Below are 22,689 nucleotides of genomic sequence, written 5' to 3'. Positions count from 1 at the left end.
TATTTTGGGAGTACTTTTGTGTTTTGTTTTTGTGAGGTTGAGGATCGAAAATCTAGAGGCTTGCACACAGTGGGCAATGTGAGTGCTCTGCCACTTAGCTAAACCTGCTGCCCTGGAGTTTCCATATCTTTAATCATCCATGTTATGAATTCCAAGGTCAGCAGCATTAAATATTTTAACGTGACTAGTTCTCTGCTGCTTGTCACAACCCTGATTTTTAGCCCATCCTCAGTGTATGGTGGGACCTACAGGTTAATGTGAAAAGTGAACTCAGGGAGGTATGGATTACAGTGCCGAACTGTTTCTTGATACCACTTAGCAGAAGAAAGTGATAATTCTTGGTTTTTGTTTTCTGCTGTTGTTTGCTAATGTTAATTAATTGTAGGGTGTGTCTATTTTACATTAATCTTGGCATATGGCTATGTTGTTTCTTCAAAACACGAACTCTTCAGTACATTAGAGAGAAAAGCATACATGGAGACAGATCTTTGGCTACTGCATGTCTCTTTAATACTTGTTTTAGTGTTCTGCAAGGTGATTTTATTTTCCTTAATGTTGTAAACAGTATTATAATATAGAAATAATTTCGTAGTGTAATTGTTGAGAATGTAAATTTTGTTGTGTTAATCTGTTGCACTATTTTGGCTCAAGATCTTAGTGAATAAGTATAGTATGAGGAGCCTTACTTCTCATTGTAAATGTACTGAACTTTTCTCTTTAGGTTGGGATAAACATTCATATGGTTACCATGGGGATGATGGACATTCATTTTGTTCTTCTGGAACTGGACAACCTTATGGACCAACTTTTACAACTGGTGATGTCATTGGCTGTTGTGTTAACCTTATCAACAATACCTGCTTTTACACCAAGAATGGACATAGTTTAGGTACAAAAATAATGCATTGCATGCAATATAATCAGATGTTGTGGTTAATGTACTTCTGAAATGGTATCCATGGTTATTAGATGATTCTCCTTAATAGATAGATGGTTCTGGACTTGGTTTCTTTTCTCCAGGCATAAGTTGAGGAAATGGTAAAGTTTGTATCCTGGTATAGAAATGTAAGCGTTTTGCTTGAGTAAAACTGTACACATTGTCACCCAATTCATTTTTTTTTTTTTTTTAAATTTTCGATACCGGGGATTGAACTCATGACCACATGCTTGCAAGGCAGTCACTTATGCTGCTGAGCTAAATCCCCAGCCCTCAGTTCTTTTTTTTAAAGCAGAATATATTCATTATGAGAAGAAAGCTTCTGTCTGAGAGTGAGGCAAGGGACATCCAATTCTTTACGTAACAGGTGATACAAAAAAGGAGCTGTCACTTAAGATACCATGAGGAACTGTTTCAAAGGGGTGGAGAGCTCAGTGCTTCTAGTAAATAGGGGGCAGGACACGCTCAAAGATAGACCCCCGCCTACAAAGATTGCTAAAGGATGATGACTATCACACAGTTCCACAGAAGGGCACAGAATTAAACACTCAAGTAATATCAAAACTTTTAAGCATAAAATGTAGGTGGCTAATAGTTCATGAAAACTTTAAGAAACCCCTATATTAAAAGACTGCTAGGAAATCAGTATTGAATATGCCTGAACTCATTAGTGCTTCAAATTTAAAATTGTATGTGCTTGTTACATTCCCTTAGGAGGTCTCCCCCCACCCTTTAGAATTAAAGAAAATGCAAAGAATAGGAAGACAGATGTTTTAGAAAAATAGACGTTACATTATTTGTACTGTTGGGAAAATCATTGACTCAAAACAAATTATTCCTAGTGGGGTGAAGTGAGAGGAAGCAAAAACTAACTTCAGAAAGCAGAAGCTCTGCTTATGAATAGCATCTTAACAGTTACCCTGCAAGTAGTCTGTTTGTGTATGTAGTACACGTTCTTCAAACCCAAAAGTTGTCTTTTCATAGTTGAAAGTTCTAAATTCCTTGGTTGCATTAGAGGGGTTTTTTTAGTGTTTTAACATAATGTTTATATAAAATTAACTTTATATTCAGCTTAACATTTTTACTTATGGTTATTTTAATTCTATAATTCTTTTGTGCTGTAAAGCTTAAGTTCTACGAAAGATCCCTAGATTCTCATCAGTCCAGTGTTAATAATGCCTCATGAAGTTTTAAGATCTTCTTTTGTGGGGAGAAGGATGGTTAGTGGGAATTGACCTCAGGACCTTGCAGTTGCCAGGCAGGAGCTTATGCCGCTGTACTATATCCCTGGCCTCTTATGTGTTTAAGATCTTAAACCAAGAGAGAAACCTGCTGTTTTAGGTATGACTTAATGGCTGGCTCAAATATGCAAAACAAGGTATTTTTCCAAACACAATTAGTCATTTTAACACTTAACTTTTTAAACTTTCTAGAGAAGAAAATTTTATTTTGGGAGATGGGAACATCAAATGAGAATTGATTTTTTTCCCTCCTATCACTTTACCACAACCATTTAAGTTGAATGCTTCCGTTGAACATGAAAGCTATTTTAAAAACAAGATGCTTTCTAAGAAGAGGCACGTAATGATAGAATTGAATTCTCGGTATAGTAAAACCTCAGTTGACGAATGTTTCTGTGTGTGAACAGTTTGTATTAAGAACAAAAGTGCTCAGCAGAATTTTGCTTTGGTTCACAACCTGCCCTGGGTGACAGTTGTCTTCCCCAGAATTGTGAATCATACTGTCAGTCATGGGACCGCTGTAGATTGGAAATGTTTGGTGTTATTTTTAAGTTTAATGAATTGTAAGCACACGAGAGCTAGTGTACTATTCATTGATGATCCTTCAATCACATGGACTGACTCCTGCTTTATACTGTGGCCTTCTGCTGGTTAACTGGCAGTGTTCTGCCCTGGGCTGTAAATTTGTAAAGTAAGGCAATGCCTAACACATCACGGTGGTCACAATAAACTGAAGTGACACATGAAGAGGTGGCACACAGTGAGGTGGCACACTGATGTTTCTGGGATTTCTGTTAGGCTCTAGGCCAGATGTAAGGGATGCAGTGATAACATACTGGTGTGCAGAAATTATCTTCTAGACAAGGGTTCTCTAAGCTACAGCCAGAGAGGCCTCTTGTCTGGTTTAAAATACTCCTTGGAACCCAGGCGCACCCATTCATTTATGTCTTGTCTGTGGCAGGTTTCCTGTTGCAGGGGCAGAGCTGAGTAGGGGTCACAAACACCACCTGGTCTGGAAAGCACAGAATATTGTCAGACCTTTAACAGGCAAGGTTTGCCTCCCCTCTTCAGTTTCTTGTAATTCTGACAGGGATAATTTCTACCCCAGGACAACACATCTTTAATTTCTGTCTTGTGCAAGTGTCATTCAGTGTAAACAACATTAACTTAATTTGAGGTTTTTTTTTTTTTTTTTTTTTTTTTTTTTTTTTTTTTTTGTCTTTTTTGAGATGGGGTCTTGCTATGCAGTTCAGGCTGGCCTTGAGCTCACTTTGTAGCCCAGGCTGGTCTCGAACTTGCAACAATCCTCCTGCCTCAGCCTCCCGAGTGCTGGAATTACAAGCGTGAACTACCACACCCGGCGCTTAATTTGAGTTTTTAATACTTCATTGAATATTATTTATCAATTGAAGATCACATTCAAATAGCTTCTTGACAAATCAGGAAATTTAAAAAATAGAAAATTATTTTTCTGTGTAAAATTAAATAGTTAATGCTAATTTGCTAATGTGGTATCTTTTTGTGGTCTGAACCACATAGGTTATGCCTGGCAGTATCTAAAAATGTTAAATATGGGATTAATTAGGGCTTTTACTGGAGTTCTTGGCAAAGAGTGAAAATGATGGTAATTACTAACAAAGAGGATTTTTGCTAAAATAATAAATCCAGATAGTTTTGTTACAGGTATTTTTGAGAAAAGTAATTGGTTAGGCTCTATTATCAAATGGTAAAAATTGCATATAGTAACTTTGTTTAAAATATTTTTTTTCATTTTTTAACTTTCTAAAAATTATGATAAATTTTACATTTGGCTCTCAGTTACTTTAAATGAAAGTAAATGCAGTCAGAATATTTTCTATGGAATGAAAATAAAAAGAACTCTACCTTTGCTTTCTTTTTGAAAAATTGACATAAATATACTAGTTTTAAAGTCATAAGTCAGGGCTTTACTAACTACAAAACATTTTTACATATTTTTAAAAATACATACATACAGGTTGAGTGTCCTTTATCAAAAATGCTTGGGACCAGAATTGTGTCTCAGTTTGGATTTTTAGGGGGAAGTGCTTGCATAAGTATGAGATACCTTGCAGATGAGTCCCAGTGTAAATGCAGATTTCACTCGGGTTTCGTGTACACCTCACATACGCAGAGCTGGGGGACGTTCTTTGTGGTAGTTTTAGTGTACCCGTATGTCAGCCCTGGCTCGGCACGTGAGGTCGCCTGGGAAGTTTTACACTTAATGCATCACTGTGGTGCTCCAAATAGTTTGGGTTTGGATCATTCTAACTTTTATTACTTTAAAAAGAGTCAGAAAGTTTGTGTTTGTTTTCTGTTTTTTGTCAAGTAAAAAGAGACCCTAAAAATGACGCCCCCCCCCCCCTTTTAAGCTGATGCTCAAGACCGTGGAGGGGTGGTGTGGGCGCTGGCGTGGTGTGTTGTGTTGTCTGTTCATGTGTGTTTAGACGGGAAGAACTGAGAGTTGCTGTCTGACTGACACCATCGTTCTCTCCTGGTGTGTGATCTTTTTAAATATATCAGTGAAATACTAGAAAAGAACTTGGCTTCTGACTTTCCGCTAAGTAACATATTTGAACACATCAAAGGAGATTGTTACTTTGGAGGCTGAGGCAGGAGGATTGCTGGGAGTTTGAGGCCAGCCTGGGTTACAAAGTGAGTTCAAGGCCACCCCAAACTACATAATGGAACCTTGTTTCAAAAAGACCAAGGGAAAAAGTAAAAAACTCACTACCACTAAAAAAAGAAATAACTTGGATGCCAGTAAAATTATTCCAATGAGGTTGCATTGCTACAGTTTATTGGAACAAGACTGTGTTGGAATTACTATCAAGGGCGTTTAAAAGAAATTCTCAGTTGTCTTCAGTTTTTAGTTTTTGAAGGAGGGTTTTCTTAGTAATCAGAAGTTTTAAGACACACACAAGTGCTAAAATTTGTTTCATTCACCTTTTGTAACATAAAACCTTGCCTTTTCCTTCTGTGTGTAGTTACTTAAAATCTAGGTGATTATCTGGACTGCTGGATAATGTAGTTTGAGAATAAAAAAACCAAATGTGACTATTTTCTTATGTTTCTTAAGGTAGCTTTGAAGCTGTATCTAGAACCATTTTGGAAATCCTAGAGGTAACAGCAGCGTCTCAGAAATAAAACCCACGTGTGACCAGCAAAGTCGATCTCTTGAGCGGCACAGTGGTCACCTAGGCCTGTGTTAATGTCACTGAGAAAAATTAGTTCCATTCTCTTGTATTAAAGTTTAAATTTTTCTCTTCTTCTGTCGTTCGCTCCCAAGTTAGAAATTCAGCTTGTCACTGTAGTTTGTCTTTGAAAAACAGCTTCTAATGCCGCTCTTTTTTTTTTTTTTTTTAAGGTATTGCTTTCACCGATCTACCGGTAAGTCACAATTTTTTAAAAGCAGTTTTGTATTTTCAATTAAAGAAACTGTAAAAAAACTAAACATAGTCATACTGGTACTAGATTGAAGTGCCACATGTAGAATAGAGATCCTTTCTGCTATGTTTTTGGTATGGAACTTCGTAATTGAGCTCAACGTTACACTGACTCTACTGCACAAAGTCAAACAAACCAGAATTGATAAAATGCATGCTGTTTACAAAGTCAGGGATGGAACCTGCGTAGCGCGTGTTCTACCCCTAAGCTACACCCGTAGGCCCAGATACACATTACTTTGTCGCTGTACATTCATTTGAAATTCGTTTCTTTGGTATCTTTGCCTTTTTCAGCAAAGGATTGTTCAGCAGTTCTGACCATGTATTTACCCGACACGCTGAAGGTTCTGAGCTTGAGACACCTCATTTGGCAAAACGGGTCATACAGCTTTCTGTTCTTTTGGAGTTTACAGCAGTCAAGCAGGAGAAGTTAGGGACTAAATAGTAGACAGAAGTAAATTTAACATTTTAAAAGGCTCTAAGTATTTTGGAAAGAGAAAAACAGAGCATGGGAGCATCAAAGGTAGGGCAGGGAGTTGTGCAAGGTGCTCACTTCTGCTCCAGGTACAGCCTGAGCAGAGTTTTTTGAAGGAAGGAGGCAGCTAACCAGGTGCTCACGGAGAGTGAGTGGGTTCCAGGCAGGTGGAAGTGAAAGGCAGATCATGTAAAGAAGAGCAGGAAGTGTGGCATTGAGGGGTGGGGAAGCTAGCGCGTGTGAGTCGGGATGAGCAGGGCCCATAACGGGGTCAGCTGCAGCAGGTCACTCAGATGACTTGAGGAGCAGATATCACAGGGTTGTAGTTGTCAAGATGAAACTTCAGTTGTTGAAGGGTCATTCTGATGGTCATTCTAAGGCATGAGTAAGGAGGTTATGAAGAGCTTCTTGCAGAAGCTTATGTGAGGGATAAAAGTGACTGTCAGCAGTAGCAGTTTGATTCTAGAGTTCATGTGTGTGGTTTTCTACATGATACCATCGTCTTCACCATCAGGAACATTTCTTAAGAGTTCTCCATTATTTCTGTGGGATCCTTTTCCAATCTGGTGACTGTACTGCATTGATACTGTCATTTTCTTATTGTTAGAATGTGATGATGTAGTAATAATGAAAGGTTTGGGGTTTTTCTTTGGTACCTGGGATTGAACTTGCGACTTTGAGCTTGCCAGGCAGGTGCTTATGCCGCTGGGCTAAATCCCTGGCCCTTGTTTTTTTTTTGGACACTAGAACTCCTGTGTTCATTTTTCAGATGGTTTTGAGTGGCTTGTTGAATGAATATCTTAGAGGGTATAGTTACGCAGCTGTTTCATAGGAAACACAACAAAAAACACAAGTCCTGAAGTTTTACAAGCTCATTTAGCACTCCCTGTTCAGGCAGTGATGCTGGTTCCTTGGCAGCTGCTTGAGTAGTAGTAGAGACAGACACACAGTGCCATTGATTATGCGATGCCTTCTCATTTCAGAAATGAGTTGAGAAATGATGGGAGGCTCAGGCAGAAAATAGACAACCAAGGACAGGTGATTTTGTTTAAGAAAATGCCAGGATGGAAAAGATTTAGATTAACACTGTTTAGCCAAGGAGGGTTAGGTGTGTGCACAGGAAAGGTGCTCACCTCCCAGCATTACGTAATATGCAGTGGTGAAGCAAGTATGCATCTTTTAGAAGAGAACGCACCACTAGGGTTTTGTTTCATACTAAAGTGTGTTCTACATAGCTTAGAGCTTAAGTGGAAGGTAAATACTCTTTTAAAAGTCCAGCTGAGAACCAAGAAAAGTTGCTAATGGATTAGATGTGGAAATGTGAAGAAGAGGGTCTGTCTTTAAGATGGTGTATCTGAGGAAGACATGGAGACATGAAAGACAACAGGGACTGGAAAGGTGATCACTTACAGATGTAAGGAAAGCTTTAGCTAGGTGGAGCAGTTTTTTGTTTGTTCCTTTGGTGTCTGTAGGACTGGGGATCCAGTCCAGGGCCTTGAGCTGCACACCCTAGCCTTTGTGTTTTGTTTCAGCAAGCAAAAGCATATTAACACTCATTAGTAGCCAGCAAGAAACAGCAGTGGATGCTACAGTCCTCTTTCCTGTAGCTGGTGGTGAAATGGTTTGTTCCCTGCATCTTTGGCTGGCACCCCAGTAACTGCGGTGAGTTGCCTTGATGGGTGACCCAAAGGCGCTGCAGTTTTAGTGGTTCCCACCATCTTCACATCTGGCTGTGCAGCTGGAAAAAGCCTTACAAGTGCGAGTGCCCTCTTGACCATAGCCAGATTGGATCGAGTTCAGAGTGTTTGAGGACTAGGATGCTTGGCCTAGTGAGGCCAGGACTCACTGCTATTCCCCTGTGTGGCCACGACTTGTTCTGCTGTGTGGAGCCAGAGCTGTTACCTCTCCCTGTTCTTGCTGCTTGATCTTGGGCAGGGCTGGCTAGAAGGGCTCGTTGCCTATGCCCAGCCCACCTGCCCGTGTCCCCTGCCTGGGCCGGGCTGTCCCCTGGGCTGCATGCCTGCTCATCACCCATGTGACCCATTCTGGAAAGTCTGTCTTGAAGTCAGCAAGGGCACTTTGCTCATGGCGGGACTCTCAGGGTCATTCGGCTGTCCCCCAGTCCTGCCGTGTGCCAGCCACTTGTTTTTGTTTTTCAAATAATGAAATCTTGCTGTGTTGTCCAGGTTACCTCCAAACTCGTAGACTCAAGTGGTTCCTGTCAACCTGCTGAGCTGGGACTGTAGGTGTATGCTTGTGCCTGGCTTAGGTAGAACAAGTTTTGAGGAGGAAGATCAGTAATTCAGTGTTGCAAAAGTTAAAAGTCAAGTTAATTTAGACATAGACATGCAAGACTGGAATGCAAGAGAATTACCTAGGCTCGTGATAAAAATTTGGAGGCAGTTGGGTTTAGGTGTTACAGAACTGCTTGAGATCAACAGGGCGGGTGTTCATAGGCACAGAAGAGAACTAGGCCAAGAATTGAGTTCTGGTACATGCTAAATTTGAGAGAAAAGGAGCCAGCAAAGAAATTTAGAAGAAGCCTCCAGAGAGCTAGGAAAGAAGACCAAAAATGGATCCTGAAAGCAAAGGGAAGAAAGCCGTGAAGATTGGAGCGCTCAGAGGCATCACATGCCAGTGATCCATCATTTAAAATGAGGAGTGAGTTAACCATTGTGGCTAACAGAAAGGAGGTCAGTGTAATGGAGAGATGCTGTTTGGGATGGATTTAAGAATGGGAAGTGCAAAGGACAGCTTTGGAGGACTTCAGCTAAAATGATGCCTAAAGTCTAAATGGCATAGTAGCCAGTGGTCAGAAGAAGCAAAACATTTTAAGTTACATTTAATAGGCTGTTTGCTGATATTGATTCACTAGCAAGCAGAAATGTTAGTGTCGTACAGAGAGAAGAAAAGTACTGTAGTGGAAGCATGGTCTGTTTGGGTACGCATTTGTGTGACTCATGCCTGAGCAGAGTATACAGTGTAGGTGGAGCTCCTGGGTCGATGGGTCCCTAATTGGTGCAGAGGCTTTTGCGAGAAGATCTTAGGCTTCACTCGAAGTTGGCTTAACTGGTTTAGTTCCCATTATCTCTCCCCTTTTGTGGCACTAAGCGTGTCATACTAGTTTACCAGAGTGAGCCGTGTTACTATGATTTTTTTATTTTTTGTTAACAGAGTGATCATTTGCAAAAGATTTCATTACTTTTAAACATGAGTTATTTTTGTGCTACCCTTGAAACACCACCTATGCCATTTCCCCTAGTCTGTAGATACTAAGCCATTAGTGATAGATAGGCAACTTTTTTGCTGTAAGACTAGCTGGGTGGTTATTAATAGTGGTTGTTACAGGTTTTCTTTTATAGTGTTTTTAACCTTTTCATTTTCACGATAAAATCTTCCGAGATTTCCACAATACATTTCCCTTTGTAGTTGAAGAAAAAGGGAAAAATGAGTTCTATCCTGATATTAAGGAAATCACCAAGAAAGTGTTCATATGTTGTTTGTCATTAGCTACTTGAAACACTGAATCCTGGGAGAATATATTTGTAGGAAAAAGTCACTTAGACTAAGTGATGTTCATAAAAATTATATTTACTAAGTGCGCATGGTACCACGGATCTGTAATCCCACCAGCTTGAGAGACAAGTCAGCAGGACTGCTTGTGCCTACAGGTTGGTGGCTAGCCTGGGTGACATAGTGTACCGTTCGTATATGTAAGCCACTCAGAAAGCCAAACTGACTTAATATTTTATATCCCTTTAAACATTTTTTGATTATAGGACTATTTATATAGCATATACTTATTAAATATTTGAGAAATAAAGGTAAATATGGAGATACATGAATGTGCATCTCGTAGCCCCAGACCCTTTAGGTAAGATGGCTGTTTTCACTTGAATGTGTGTTTTTCTAGACTTTTCTATATGTATAAGCCAGTATGTCCATAACAAGAAGGGTCAGCATGTGCATACTAGCCTACAACTTGCTTTCTTCATTTAGTAATGAGTATTGGACATCTTTCTATGCCTGTGTACATATTTTTGTTCTGTTCTTTGTGATATTTTATAAATTTGTTAACATAATTCATCAATTTTAAGAAAAGCAGATCATACTACAGCATTTCAGAATTGGGAACGCATTTTAGAATTCATAACTTTTGTTGATTTTAATTTGCAATAGTGTATCTTACTAGAATCTTAGATTTCATGCATGTGGTATAGTATGGTGTAGCTTACAGTGTCCCTCAAAACTCTCATGTACTCAGGCGGGGCTGTGGGAAGGTGACTGGAGCACGGGTTTCATCCACTGATGAGGCCAGTAACTGACTCTCTGTTGAGAGGTGGGGCTTGGCTTAAAGGCTGGCCACTGGCTGTGTGACCTGGAAGAGTGGGTGCCCCTCTCTGGCTCCCCCCTTCTAACACTGCTTTCTGGCTGCCACAGTGCGCAGCTTCCTCCCCCTGGCCCCTTCCACCAGCTCCTTTCTGCCTTGGATCCAGCTGACTGTACTGAATCCTCTAAAAGCCAGAAACAAACCCTGTAAGTTGTAGGTGTTAGGTGGTTATGTCCCAGAATGTCCTAGTATGGAGAAAGTAACTAAGACATATAGTATCACTTGGGATTTCTCTTTTCTTTTCTTTTCTTTTCTTTTCTTTTCTTTTCTTTTCTTTTCTTTTCTTTTCTTTTCTTTTCTTTTCTTTTCTCTTTCCTTTCCTTTCCTTTCCTTTCCTTTCCTTTCCTTTCCTTTCCTTTCCTTTCCTTTCCTTTCCTTTCCTTTCCTTTCCTTTCCTTTCCTCTTTCCTCTTTCCTCTTTTCTTTTTTCTTTTCCTTCCCTTCCCTTTCCCTTTTTCTTCCTTTCTTTGCTTTCTTGTCCTTACTCATTTTTTGTCCTTCTTTTGTCCTTACTGCAGAATACACATTTTTATACATACATGTTTTTCTATAGCAACCAAGTCTTGTAAGTAAAACTTCTTTGTCAATTTTAAGATTTTCTAAATTTCTTTTTTAAAAAATTTATCAGTGCGCGTTTCTGTGTGTAGTTCATGTGATGGTTTATTTTGTCAACACTCAGCAACACTGAGTATTCTCAAGAGTTTTAAATTTTAACCTGATATGCTCCCTCCCTAAACAAATCTTGTTTTAATTTGCATTGTAGAAAATCAGGGTTAAGTGTCTCTGTTTATTGGCATTTTGGATTTCTTGTGCGAATTATCTGCATTTCTACTGAGATTCATAAGAGCTTGAACTAGTAATTTTTATTTTCTGCATTGAAAAGAATTTCCTTTCACTATGTATTATCTTTGGCTTATATACTTTGTTTTAAAATATCTTTTAATTTTGTAATAAGTTTTAATGGAAAGCTACTGTGCTGGACGTAGTAAGATCTGAACTTTTTTCTTAATTGTGCAACGTGGACACAGTGTATGCCCTTAGATCATGGTTTGTTTTCTCATTGGTGAAATCTCATCTGGTTTTGGCTTAAATTTTTTTGAACTTGTTCTATAGCTTATTAAGAATCAGTACTATTGTATTATTTTGCTTTACTGTTTTATTTCCATAATCTGATAGGACTTTATATTTCATGATAATCTTGACACAGTATTTGACTTTTTTTTTATTTATGTTGCTTGTTGAACTGTTGTTTTAAAACATACCTCGTTAATGTTCTTGCTGTGAATCTGTTTAAATGTCATATTCACACAGATAACCCCCTTTTTAATTTTTGCCTTGTTTTGTGTTGTGAAAACTCTTGGCATAACTATTAAAACCAAGAAATAAGACATGAATACCCATAATGAAGATGTGTGGGTTTTGCCCCACAGGAATAAAAATTGAACTTGCATTTAGTGTCAAATTATAAGCCTGTGTTCTAATCTTGTTGTGGCTTAATAGAGTGACCATGAGCAAATTATTTAACTCTTAATTCTCAATTTCTGTATCTTTGTAATAGAGATAGTAATAACTGCTTCACAGGATTATTACAACGCTTAAATCCTGGCATTTATGTAACACTAGATAACTCACTTGCCCTTGAAGTTCAATGACTGCTTAGTGATAAACCCAGAAGGAACAGTCCTTTGTATTTTGTATATTTGAAGCTGCCACCTGTTTCATTGTTTAGCTGTGAAATCTTAAATGTACTTCTAAGTTTGAATGTTCAGGTTTACCCTTTTCTTCTCAAAAGATAAACGTTGGAGTTTTTATTTTTATATGGAGAACCCCCACTGTGGCAGCATGTGCTACGTGAAGCTAAATTCTTAGCAGCTTTCCTTTGTAAAGGCAGGCCTCCCAAATGTACAGGTAAAATGAAAGAAATAGATTTAAGATACTACATGACTAGCTGGGCTGGCACTTTTATGGGAACTAACTAGCCTTAGTGTTCAGTTTGTACTTTCTACATGAAGACTGAGGTAGTTACATGTTTATTTTGGAATCTTTGTAGCAACCAAATGGCCTTCTCAAGAGCATGAATGACATCTTCATATATTTGATATACAATACTAAATGATACAGCATGGTCTCTGAATAAATACATTAAGTTACTTAGTTGTTTTGGGTTTTTTTCCTTGGGTAGACTACAAGAAGTATTTTTTCATTTAACATTATTATTTTATGTAGTTTAAAAAATTCTTCCTCTAGTAGTAATAGTTTGATTAGGATATCTAAATTTGTGACCCTGTTGTTTGAAAAATAACATTAAGAATAAATTGTCTTTAATATAAAATGGATAGATGTTGACATGGCATATGTTATGTTACAGCCAAATTTATATCCTACCGTGGGGCTTCAGACACCAGGAGAAGTGGTTGACGCCAATTTTGGGCAGCATCCTTTTGTGTTTGACATAGAAGACTACATGCGAGAATGGAGAACCAAAATCCAGGCCCAGATAGACCGGTTTCCTATTGGAGATCGGGAGGGAGAATGGCAGACCATGATTCAAAAGTAAGAGTGAAGAACTGTGAATGCACATGAGTAAAGGTTGAGCCTGCTGTTCATGGAAGCTTTTTAATCTGACTGAAATCCTGAGCATCCTGATGTTGACATCTTTCTCAAAAAAATAGTTCGTTTTGCTGATTTAAACAAAATTCAAAATGCTGACTTCATTGCACATCTGGAAATGTATTTTATCCTGACTTGATTTGATAGATTAAATAAAGTGACACTGAGTCTCTTAGGCAAGGTTAACTTATTTGTCATCCTTAGTAATATGACTTCGAGATTCATTCATGTGTCACATGGTTCAGTTTTGATGATGCGAAAGATAAATTCTGAGGAATAGTTTTGATTTGGTAAGTCAGGATCTGTAGTATTTGGATGTGAACTTGCCTTTGTTATTTAGCAGTAGTTCAAATGTTTATGAAAAAAATTGTTGAGTGTTTACTTGTACCATCAAAATATATTGGAATACAGACATGATAGGTGTGTTTGATGTTATGAAATTTTTCTAATACTTGGGTTACTTTATCAGAATAACATCAGCTACATTTTGGTTGCTAGACTCCCTGTTTTGTTAAATATTTACTACTTAGCGTTTAGATGCAGGGAGATTATAGTAATGGCCCTATTCTAACTAGAAAGATCTAGCCAAAGATCTCTAGTTAAAGGAATTTTAAATTTTTTTTTAAAATTTTAATGCTGCTTTCTTGTGTAAACCATCGGTAGACATTTAGGATAATATAAAGGAAGTGAAGACCAAGGAGCAGTGACTGAAAGATACTCCAGTAGTACGGGGAATACTTTCCTTAATTCTGTTCTCACTCCCTCCCCAAGTTTCATGAAATCGTAACTGGCCCTTGGTGTAGTGCTTAACAAGTTTAACAGTTGAATGTTTGTAGATAGATACCAGAGTTTGGATTAATATTGTTGGATCATTAATTTTTCTTGGCCACGTTTTGTGGATATATGTAAGTATATGTTTTGATTACTGATGAATTTTTTTAAAAATAAACTTTTCAAAGTGTATTTGTTATCTGTAAGTTATCTTTGAGTGATTTGCTGTGCAAAACCATGTTAGTCATTCAGACTCAAAGTCTGATTCCTTGTTGCTTACCTCATAGACTTTGTTCTGAGTGGTTCTTGCTCTGAGCTCTCCTCAGTATTTCTTCTGTTTACACCTTACGATCTGTCTCCTTTAACCATTGAGTAAAGAAAGCAGTTGAACTTCAGAACACTGATTAATCTGTTGTTTTAAAATGGGAGGATGCCTTACAAGTATCAGTGTAATATAGTGGTAAATAATATGATACAGGTGAAATAGAAATTGTATTTAGTAGAACTGAATGAATGTTAGGCAGATGAATAGGAAGGAATCTGGGAGTAAAGGAGAATCAAGAATCAAAGAATGTCCTTGATTCTCTAGAAATACTTACTTTAGAGTAGTCTCTATGCTGTTTGCAGTTACTTGTTCTGTAAATAAGTGTGATTAAAACAAAATGATGTTTTTTCAATTTAAAGTTGAGATTCTTAAGGCTTAATTGTTGTAAGAGAGTGAATTGATTTTCAAATACCTTTGATGATAGGACTGTAGTGTGATGCTTGGACTCTCTTTACTAAAAGATGCTTCTTCTCTTTAAGAATGGTTTCATCTTACCTGGTCCACCATGGGTACTGCGCCACAGCAGAGGCCTTTGCCAGATCCACAGACCAGACGGTTCTAGAAGAATTAGCTTCCATTAAGAATAGACAAAGTAAGGACACTCTGTGTGTGGTCTAATGGTGGTTTTCGTATGATAGGTTTGGTTACTTTAATTTGTAGAAATTTTTTAAAATGAAACTTTTTACGTACATTACTTTAAAATGGATGCCTTTGAAATTTGTTTTCATTGATATCTTGTAAGAGTGGCTTTAAAATTATAGGACTACATTAGAGTTCTACATGCAGAGATAAAGTTTTGTACAAATTTTTGTAAGAAATAACCTTCGCCAGTTTCCTTTTTAAAATCTTAAGCTTTCAAACAATAACATTTAATAAAAAGGATTTTTTATTTTGCTTCAAGTAGTCTTGCAGTTCTGATGAACTAGTGGAGATAACCTGTGAAAGACATTTAAACAGCTTTGCAGTTTGCTCACGGAATGTGAGGTGGCACTGACTGTGTGAGTGTTCACTGCTGTCCCCGTGTTCAGGCCTTTTTAATAAAGGCAAGGCAGCCGGGCCAGCGGCCGGGGGGCGGGGGTGACCTCTTGGCAGAGCAGATAGCGGTGACACGGGAGCCGATGGGCAGACCGTGGTGGCGGGGACACTGTTCTGTGCAGATCTCTTGCTGTACTCGCACCGATCGCGGGTGTTGGAGCACATCGTGTGCTTCACTGTCACCGCCTTGGTAAGTCCTATGTGGTGGCTGCTGCTCATCTGTGCCCTTAGCTTCTAGCTTAACAAAGTGCCTGCCCCCTGGTGAACACTGATGAGTGTTAACTTCAGCTCTTCTTTAAAGGCTAATATTTTTCTAGTACTATGTTCAAAAAATCCAGTTAATCATTTTAACTATGTATTATTTCTTCAAAAATGTAGTTTCTAAGTATTACTGTTTGAAATTTTAATATTTGTGTGTTTTTTGTATTACTTGTATGTTTATGATTTTTAAAAAATAGTTTGGGAAAGTACTTATTTTCTGATTTTTTAATATGTCTGAAGTATTTCCTTGAATTGCCTAATGGAAACTGATTTAGGAAAGGAAACAAATCAGGAGCTTCCATGGTGGCACTAGGGAGGCTGAGACAGGAGGATTCCTGAGTGCAAGCCAGCCTGGGCTACGTAGTTCAAGGCCAGTCTGAACAAATAGCAAGGGCTGTGTCTCAAAGAAACAGAAATTAGGGACAGCTTATTTTAAGGGCTTTCTTTGCCGAATCTTTTTACTGGTTTATATTTCTCTTTTTGTAGAAGTTAATGTTTTGCTTTCTGTTTTGAACAGGAATTCAAAAATTGGTTTTAGCAGGAAGAATGGGGGAAGCCATTGAAACAACACAACAGTTATATCCAAGTTTACTTGAAAGAAATCCCAATCTCCTTTTCACATTGAAGTGAGTTTAATAAAATGTTATATTCATATATGACGTTTGTTGTGTTATATCATTAAAATCATTTTTATGCTTCCATAACTTTTAATTTTTTTTACCTTGTTTCAAATATCTACATACAGTTTTGTAGCCCATTTAAGTAATGGGTTTTTCAAAAACATTTTGGGAGCTGGGCATAATGGCATATACCTGTAATCCCAGCAGTTGGGAGGCTGACACAGGAAGATCACCATGAGTTCAAAACCAGCCTGGACCAGGGATTTAGCTCAGTGGCATAAGCACTGCATGGCAGGTATGAGGTCATGAGTTCGGTCCCCAGTACCAAGAGAGGGAAAAAAAAAGGACTAGCCTGCACTACGTTAGTGAAATTCTGTCTCAAGAAGTCCAAAAAGAAAAAGAAAAAAGAATTGAGTGGGGGGCTTGGGGTATAGCTCAGTGGTAGAGCATATGCTTATTCTGATGCATGTGTGAGGCCCCAGCACCCAAACCAAAACAAAACCACTTTTGTTCTAAAGACTGTTAGCAGGTCCTGTCTTCTGTGTATGATCTTTATGCTCTTGTCTTTTTCTTTTTTTTTTTTTTTTAATAATTGGTATGGGGAATCGAACTCATGGCCGTGCATTTGCAAGGCAGGTGCTTATGCCACTGAGCTAAATCCCCACCCAGATCTTTATGTTCTTTAATTATTCTGTTTCTGTGTAAAAATATAAAGGTTTTATTGAGAAGTTGAGTGTCTTATTTTTTACCTTGAAAAGTACCTTATAGTAACTTTGTAGCATTTTAAAAACTGTGGTCAAGTATATCACCATTTTAACCATTTTTTCAGTGTGAAGTTCTGTGTGGCTCAGTTCATTCCCGTTTTTTGTGCAGCCATCAGCGCTGTGTATCTCTAGAGCTTCGTCAGCTTCCCACCTGACGCTCACGCTCAGCAGACAGCGCCCTCTCCCTTCTTCCCTCTCCCGCAGGCCAGTGTCTGTTGTGTGACTAGTGTGGTCACTGTCCATAACGCCCTCAGTGTTGAGCGTACTGTCGCGTGTGCCAGCATTCCCTTCTGATGGGAAGGGAGGAGTGAACAACACTGCGTGTTCTCCGTGGGGGCGCGCTTAGGTGGCTCCATCTCTTGGCTGCTGTGTGTGATTCTGCTGTGCATAGTTACCCGCTGGAGTTCTTGCTTTCACTTCTTTTCATTTATTCATCTAGAAGTGGAATTGCGGGACTGTGCGGCGATGCTTTGTGTGTTGAAGAAGCGCCGCTCTGTCTTCCTGGGTGGGCTCAGCATTTCCTGCTCCCGCCGGCCAAGCGCAGGTGTCTGATTCCACAGCACCCTCACCAACACTCGCTTTTTCCTGTTCAGACAACAGCCACTCGGATTTGGTGGGGATTTTTAAAATTAGTTTTACAAATCTTTTTTATTTTTTCAATAATCAGATGTTACTGAACTTAAAATGTCCACTCTTGTGAGCGACATAAACCCTCTGAAGTGAAATGACAGTTGTTTTGCTCCTAGTGACAGTGAAAACAAGGCCCACTTTGGCTACGCGGTGGGAATAGTGCCTGGACAGGAAGGCTGAGGGGTGCCTCTTGTGTGTGTCTTCCGTGCTGTTTGACGTGCCACCAAGAGTAAATATTAGAGATTAAATTACTTTTAGGTTTTAATGGTAGGATTCATTTTTGTTTTATTTATTATAGCAGGAGATATACTTTTATTTTTATCTTTTGCCAAATACTCTGATTTTTACCTTGATAATAAGCTTTTGAAATATTTCCAGAAATCTGTGGGTACTACATAAACAAAATGGTACTTGAAGGTTACAGCTAAGTAAATTTTTCTGTTTTCTTTTAGAGTGCGTCAGTTTATAGAAATGGTGAATGGTACAGATAGTGAAGTACGGTGTTTGGGAGGCCGAAGTCCAAAATCTCAAGACAGTTACCCTGTTAGTCCTCGACCTTTTGGTAGCCCAAGCATGAGCCCCAGCCACGGACTGAACATCCACAATTTAGCACCAGGCAAAGGAAGTGCCGCACATTTTTCTGGTGAGATTTAGTCTTGTGAAATGACCCTTAAACTATTACCTCTTTTTTAGAATTTTGAGCCAAAAAACTCTTTTTAATATCTAAACAATTTCTAAATAGCTGTTTTGCAATTGTGTGTACTTAATTCCAAGATGTTTTGGATAAAGTATTGTAGACTCAAAGATGTATGTTGTCATTACCGAGCAGTAACTCAGAGAGCTGTTTCTGAGAATAGCTTATTCAGTCTTCATAAACGAGTGCCAGCATTCAAAAGGAGTTCTCACTGAAATTAAATCATTGCTCTTTGTTATTAGAAAGGTAATGGTGTGTTTGGATGACATGTGAACGTAAAGGCGATCTGGCTGTAGTACCTTAGGACACCGTTATTAAACCAACCTGTGCGTTCAAGTGTCTTCTTGCAAGTGTGCTTTCTACCTAGTACCATGTTCTCTTCTCATCGCAGCCTTACTCTGTGGCTTTGGTGTTCACTTAATTAAAACTCTCCCTTCTTGGCTGTACGTCACTCCTATGGGTCTATTTTCAATTCTTTTCTTTTTGTTTATTTCTTTGATGACTGTTTCCAGCATGGTATCTTTACTCTGTGTATTTAACTTTCTAAAACAGGTCAGATAAAAGTCTTCTCTTTCATAAAGTAACAGTTCTGCTTGCTCTCACAATCAGTGTGTACTTTCTGCACTGCCGTCTCTCAGTATACTGACATTACTGCCCTGTGCAAGGGAATGTCTGGTTCTAAACCAGCCCTGTCAGGTACGTTACAGTCACTTCAGGTCTGACCAAACTCAGAGCCTTGGTGTATCCAAATGTAAAATGTATTCATGAGATAATACACCACATAACATTTCTGTTAGTGACAGATCTTATGCAGGACAGTAGTTCTATAAAATTATACCAGGCAGGGCTGAAAAATTCCTATCACATAGTATTTTTTACTGTACCTTTTCTATGTTTAAATACACAAATGCCTACCATTGTGTTCCAGCTGTCTGCAGTAAGTATTCAAATGAGCAACACACTCTCCATGTCCATAGCCTAGCAGCAATAGGCTGTCCCACATAGTCTGCGTGTTCCTAGGCTGTATCTTTTAGGCTTGTGTGCACATATACTGTATCTTGCAGCACAGTGTTGAGTCATCCAACAGTGCATGACTGCACTGCCCTCATAGGAAGAGGTTGAGGATTGAGTGAGACTCGTAATGAAGCTCCATGTTAGAAGATGGAATAACTGGCTCACAGTGGAGCATTCTTTTCCTCTCGGGGATACTGTTCAGTGTCTAAATAGACTTCATTATAAAATCAGGGTAATGGGGACAGTATTTATAACCTAATCAATAAATTGCTGTTTCTATTACCATGTGGTGTATTCTTCTTTATTTTCCAGGTTTTGAAAGTTGTAGTAATGGTATAATATCAAATAAAGCACATCAATCATATTGCCATAGTAAACACCAGTCATCTAACTTGAATGTACCAGAACTGAACAGTATAAATATGTCAAGGTCACAGCAAGTTAATAACTTCACCAGGTAAGTGATTTCCTGAGCTTTCTCATCAGGATAAGCCAACGGCTTCATGGTGCCATCATGGTTAGTAACTTTGAAAGAACTTCTATGACTAATACTACAAGTCTGGGGGTTCCCAAGCCCCAAGAGTAAAAGGGTAGAGAATCAGTCCCCTAAAGCTGTTTGCTTTGCTAGTCTGCATGTGGGCTCTGTCCTTAGTTGCTTACTCTTCTCCTGCCCCTTTCCCTCGGGTGAGGCTGCCCATCGTCTTCCTGCCAGCCGCAGACCTGTCCAGATGGTCACACAAGTGTTGTTTTCAAGTAAAGACACAATAGTGTATTTAACCTCTCTGATTGAAGGAAAATTTGGAACTAGTTTTTCTGTGTATGTGTTTTTGGGAAGTAAATATGTGGTACGAAAAATGTTTCCTGAGCTCAGAGTATCTAGCTTCACACAGAATCCTTTTTGAAAGCCTATCTGTAAACATTGATGTCTTTAGGTTTAATATTCATGAGTACTAGAAATCCCGATCTGTGTGCATTTAGTCTGTCCAGCTATTCAGCATCTCCGTCAACAGACACTGGTTTTGTCCTAGAGTTTGAACCAGTTGGTTCACATTTGGTTTGATGGAAATCTTCATCAGTGCAGCACTTCATTCCTGAGGAAGAGAGAACCTAATTTTTAGCATAGAAGCTTACTTGAAATGTTCTGCAGAGAGGAGTCTGAAAATTTGGAGATTAATCAGACTTCCTAGGTTATCTATTGTTCCATCATATATGACAAAAATTTATAGAAGTGCTGTTGGGTTGCAGGTTATAATGGAGGACCACAAAAGTGGTCAGAGAGTATCAGGAAAGGAACTGGCTTGCTGAGAAGGTCGGGGTGACTTTTGACAGTGAAGCTGACATATTGGGAAATATAAAATTACAATATTATGTAAAGAAATTATGAACAGAATTTTTTAAATGTTAAGTCTTTAGTACTTTATCATTCATAGAGAGTTCCCTTTGCTAGATAGTAAGGTTAGAGTCCACTTGGGGGGTTTTCTCTTAAATCCTAACCTCATCGCGGGAAGCTGTTAAACAGACGTGACCTGAGTTCAGCTTACCAGAGGGCTGGTGACCCAGCATCCTCCTTTCTGTCCAGCAGGGAAGGGAAAGCGAATAAACTTCTGAATTACTTACTGCTGCTAAACAGTTAAAGAATTATTTTGTGATTTGTAATGGCTTTCCTTCGGTGAGTGGCATTAATTAAACCATTTTACAGATGTAGAGCTGAATACTAGAAAATGACTTTCTTTTTAAAGGTCAATAATTAGTAGGCAGTAAGTTGCAGAGCTGAAGTTCCTTCCCAGGATTTGGGACTTGCAAACTTGTGCTTTTCCTTGTATCTGAACTCCTCTTCCCCTTGCCCTCCCATACCTCCACCTAACTTCTGCTCAGACTGCAAAGCCTATGTTCAGATGTCACATCTAGAGTATTTTACTTGGGTCACATCCCCACACATGTTGAATTGAACTTTGCGATTAAACTTTCATCATAATGCTGACCGTAATCACTGCGAAGTACCACAAGCTTTGTGTTTGCTCCAGGAGGACAGAGGCTGTTTCATAATCCCCACAGAACCAAGCAGTGTATGCCGCAGCCTTAAATGCTTGTGAATGGCAGAGTCCCCCCCAGATACTGAGTTGTCTCCTTAGGAAAGAATTTGGTGCATTATTAAACCATCAAAGCCATGATAGTAAAGGTTTTATTAGACTTTTGTAAAGTTGGGATTTCTTAGCATTTCTCAAAGTTTGTCAAGATGATAAATACGCTTTTCTGATGAACTAAGACTGGTCTGGAGTTCTGGGGCCCGTGTTGCTGTCTTCCAGACAGATGTCTTTAGCTTACAAACTTGCCTGTCCGAGTGCACACACAGCCTAGGGTGTTAGCTAATGGTGTCTGTATTAATTTTGTCTACAAATAAATAACACATTTATACATATATAAATACAATGTCTGTATTTTTTCTACAAATAAGTACATATTTGCTTTAGAAACATCATTCTTATTTTAACATTTCCTAGCTTTTCATTGCATAACTATTACCTGAGTCTTGAAAGTGTGAAAGATATTTACTGTTGTTTAGAAACGTGTGGTTGGATCTCAAAGGGCATAGATTGCAAACTTCAGTTAAATGCTAAGTACTGTATACCTCAGTATGGCGCTGCTGGCACAAAGGTGGCATTCAGTCTTTGGGTGACAATTGCAGACTGTCCAGATATCCTCCATGACAACAGTTTAAAATGACACTGTTGACCAGGTGCAGTGGGCATGCGTCTGTAATCTCAGCTGCTAGAGAGGATGGGGCAAGAGAATTGGGAGTTCTGCTTGGGCAACTTGGCAGACTTGTGTCTAAAACAAGTAATAGTACAAGTGAAGATTGGCCAACACGATAGAAGTGCTGGCCAGTAGAGCCTGCACAGTGCCAGGTGCGGAGAAGGTGGCGGGTGTGGCGGGGCAGTTTCTGGAAGAATTGTTTACCTTTGGGAGAGTTTCTTTGGTTTGTAGTTCTGGGGACTGAACCGAGCCTGGCTATTCTGAGACAAGGCCTTGCTGAGTTGTCCAGATTGGGCTCAAATTTGTAATCCTTCTGCCTCAGCCTCTTGAGTGTCTGGATTTTTAAATCATAAAGACAAAGGCCAAAATGTTAAAGCTGAAAGCATATTTAGAAGTGTGCTGAAGATGAGGGCAAAAAAAAGTGCAGTGGGTTCCAGGAGTGGGATTCATTTAGTTAGTTTGTAGAGAGGTTTCTTCCCTTCTGTTCCGGAGCTAACTGCTGGAAGCAGAGGGGTTGTCTGGGGAGATTCTGGGGCAGGAGCTGATTCAGAAGGAAGTAGGTCTGAGCTTGAAAAACAAAAGTATTGTGCCAAAGTATAGTTTTTCTGTATGGATGTGGAGTCATAAAGTTCTGTACGGTTTGTACTTCTCCCTTAACTTCCAGGGCTCTGGATTTGTTAAAAGTCAGGCACATGTTTGGCTTTG

At 39.0% G+C, this 22,689-nt stretch overlaps 1 protein-coding gene across 1 annotated transcript in view; it reads left to right on the top strand.

The window, feature by feature from the left end:
* Positions 1 to 22,689, top strand: part of Ranbp9 (RAN binding protein 9) — a 90,011-nt gene that overhangs the window by 54,314 nt on the left and 13,008 nt on the right. The window contains exons 4-10 of the mRNA XM_063259898.1: positions 722 to 889; positions 5,564 to 5,586; positions 12,875 to 13,059; positions 14,692 to 14,804; positions 16,026 to 16,134; positions 17,975 to 18,165; positions 19,543 to 19,687. Of these exons, the coding sequence (XP_063115968.1) occupies positions 722 to 889; positions 5,564 to 5,586; positions 12,875 to 13,059; positions 14,692 to 14,804; positions 16,026 to 16,134; positions 17,975 to 18,165; positions 19,543 to 19,687 (934 nt within the window). The remainder of the gene's footprint in view (positions 1 to 721; positions 890 to 5,563; positions 5,587 to 12,874; positions 13,060 to 14,691; positions 14,805 to 16,025; positions 16,135 to 17,974; positions 18,166 to 19,542; positions 19,688 to 22,689) is intronic.

Source organism: Cavia porcellus, unplaced genomic scaffold (assembly GCF_034190915.1).
Source record: "Cavia porcellus strain 051 isolate PalLab524CR breed Dunkin Hartley unplaced genomic scaffold, mCavPor4.1 scaffold_13, whole genome shotgun sequence".
Lineage (NCBI taxonomy): Eukaryota > Metazoa > Chordata > Mammalia > Rodentia > Caviidae > Cavia > Cavia porcellus.
This window is presented reverse-complemented; position numbering and strand designations above follow the sequence as displayed.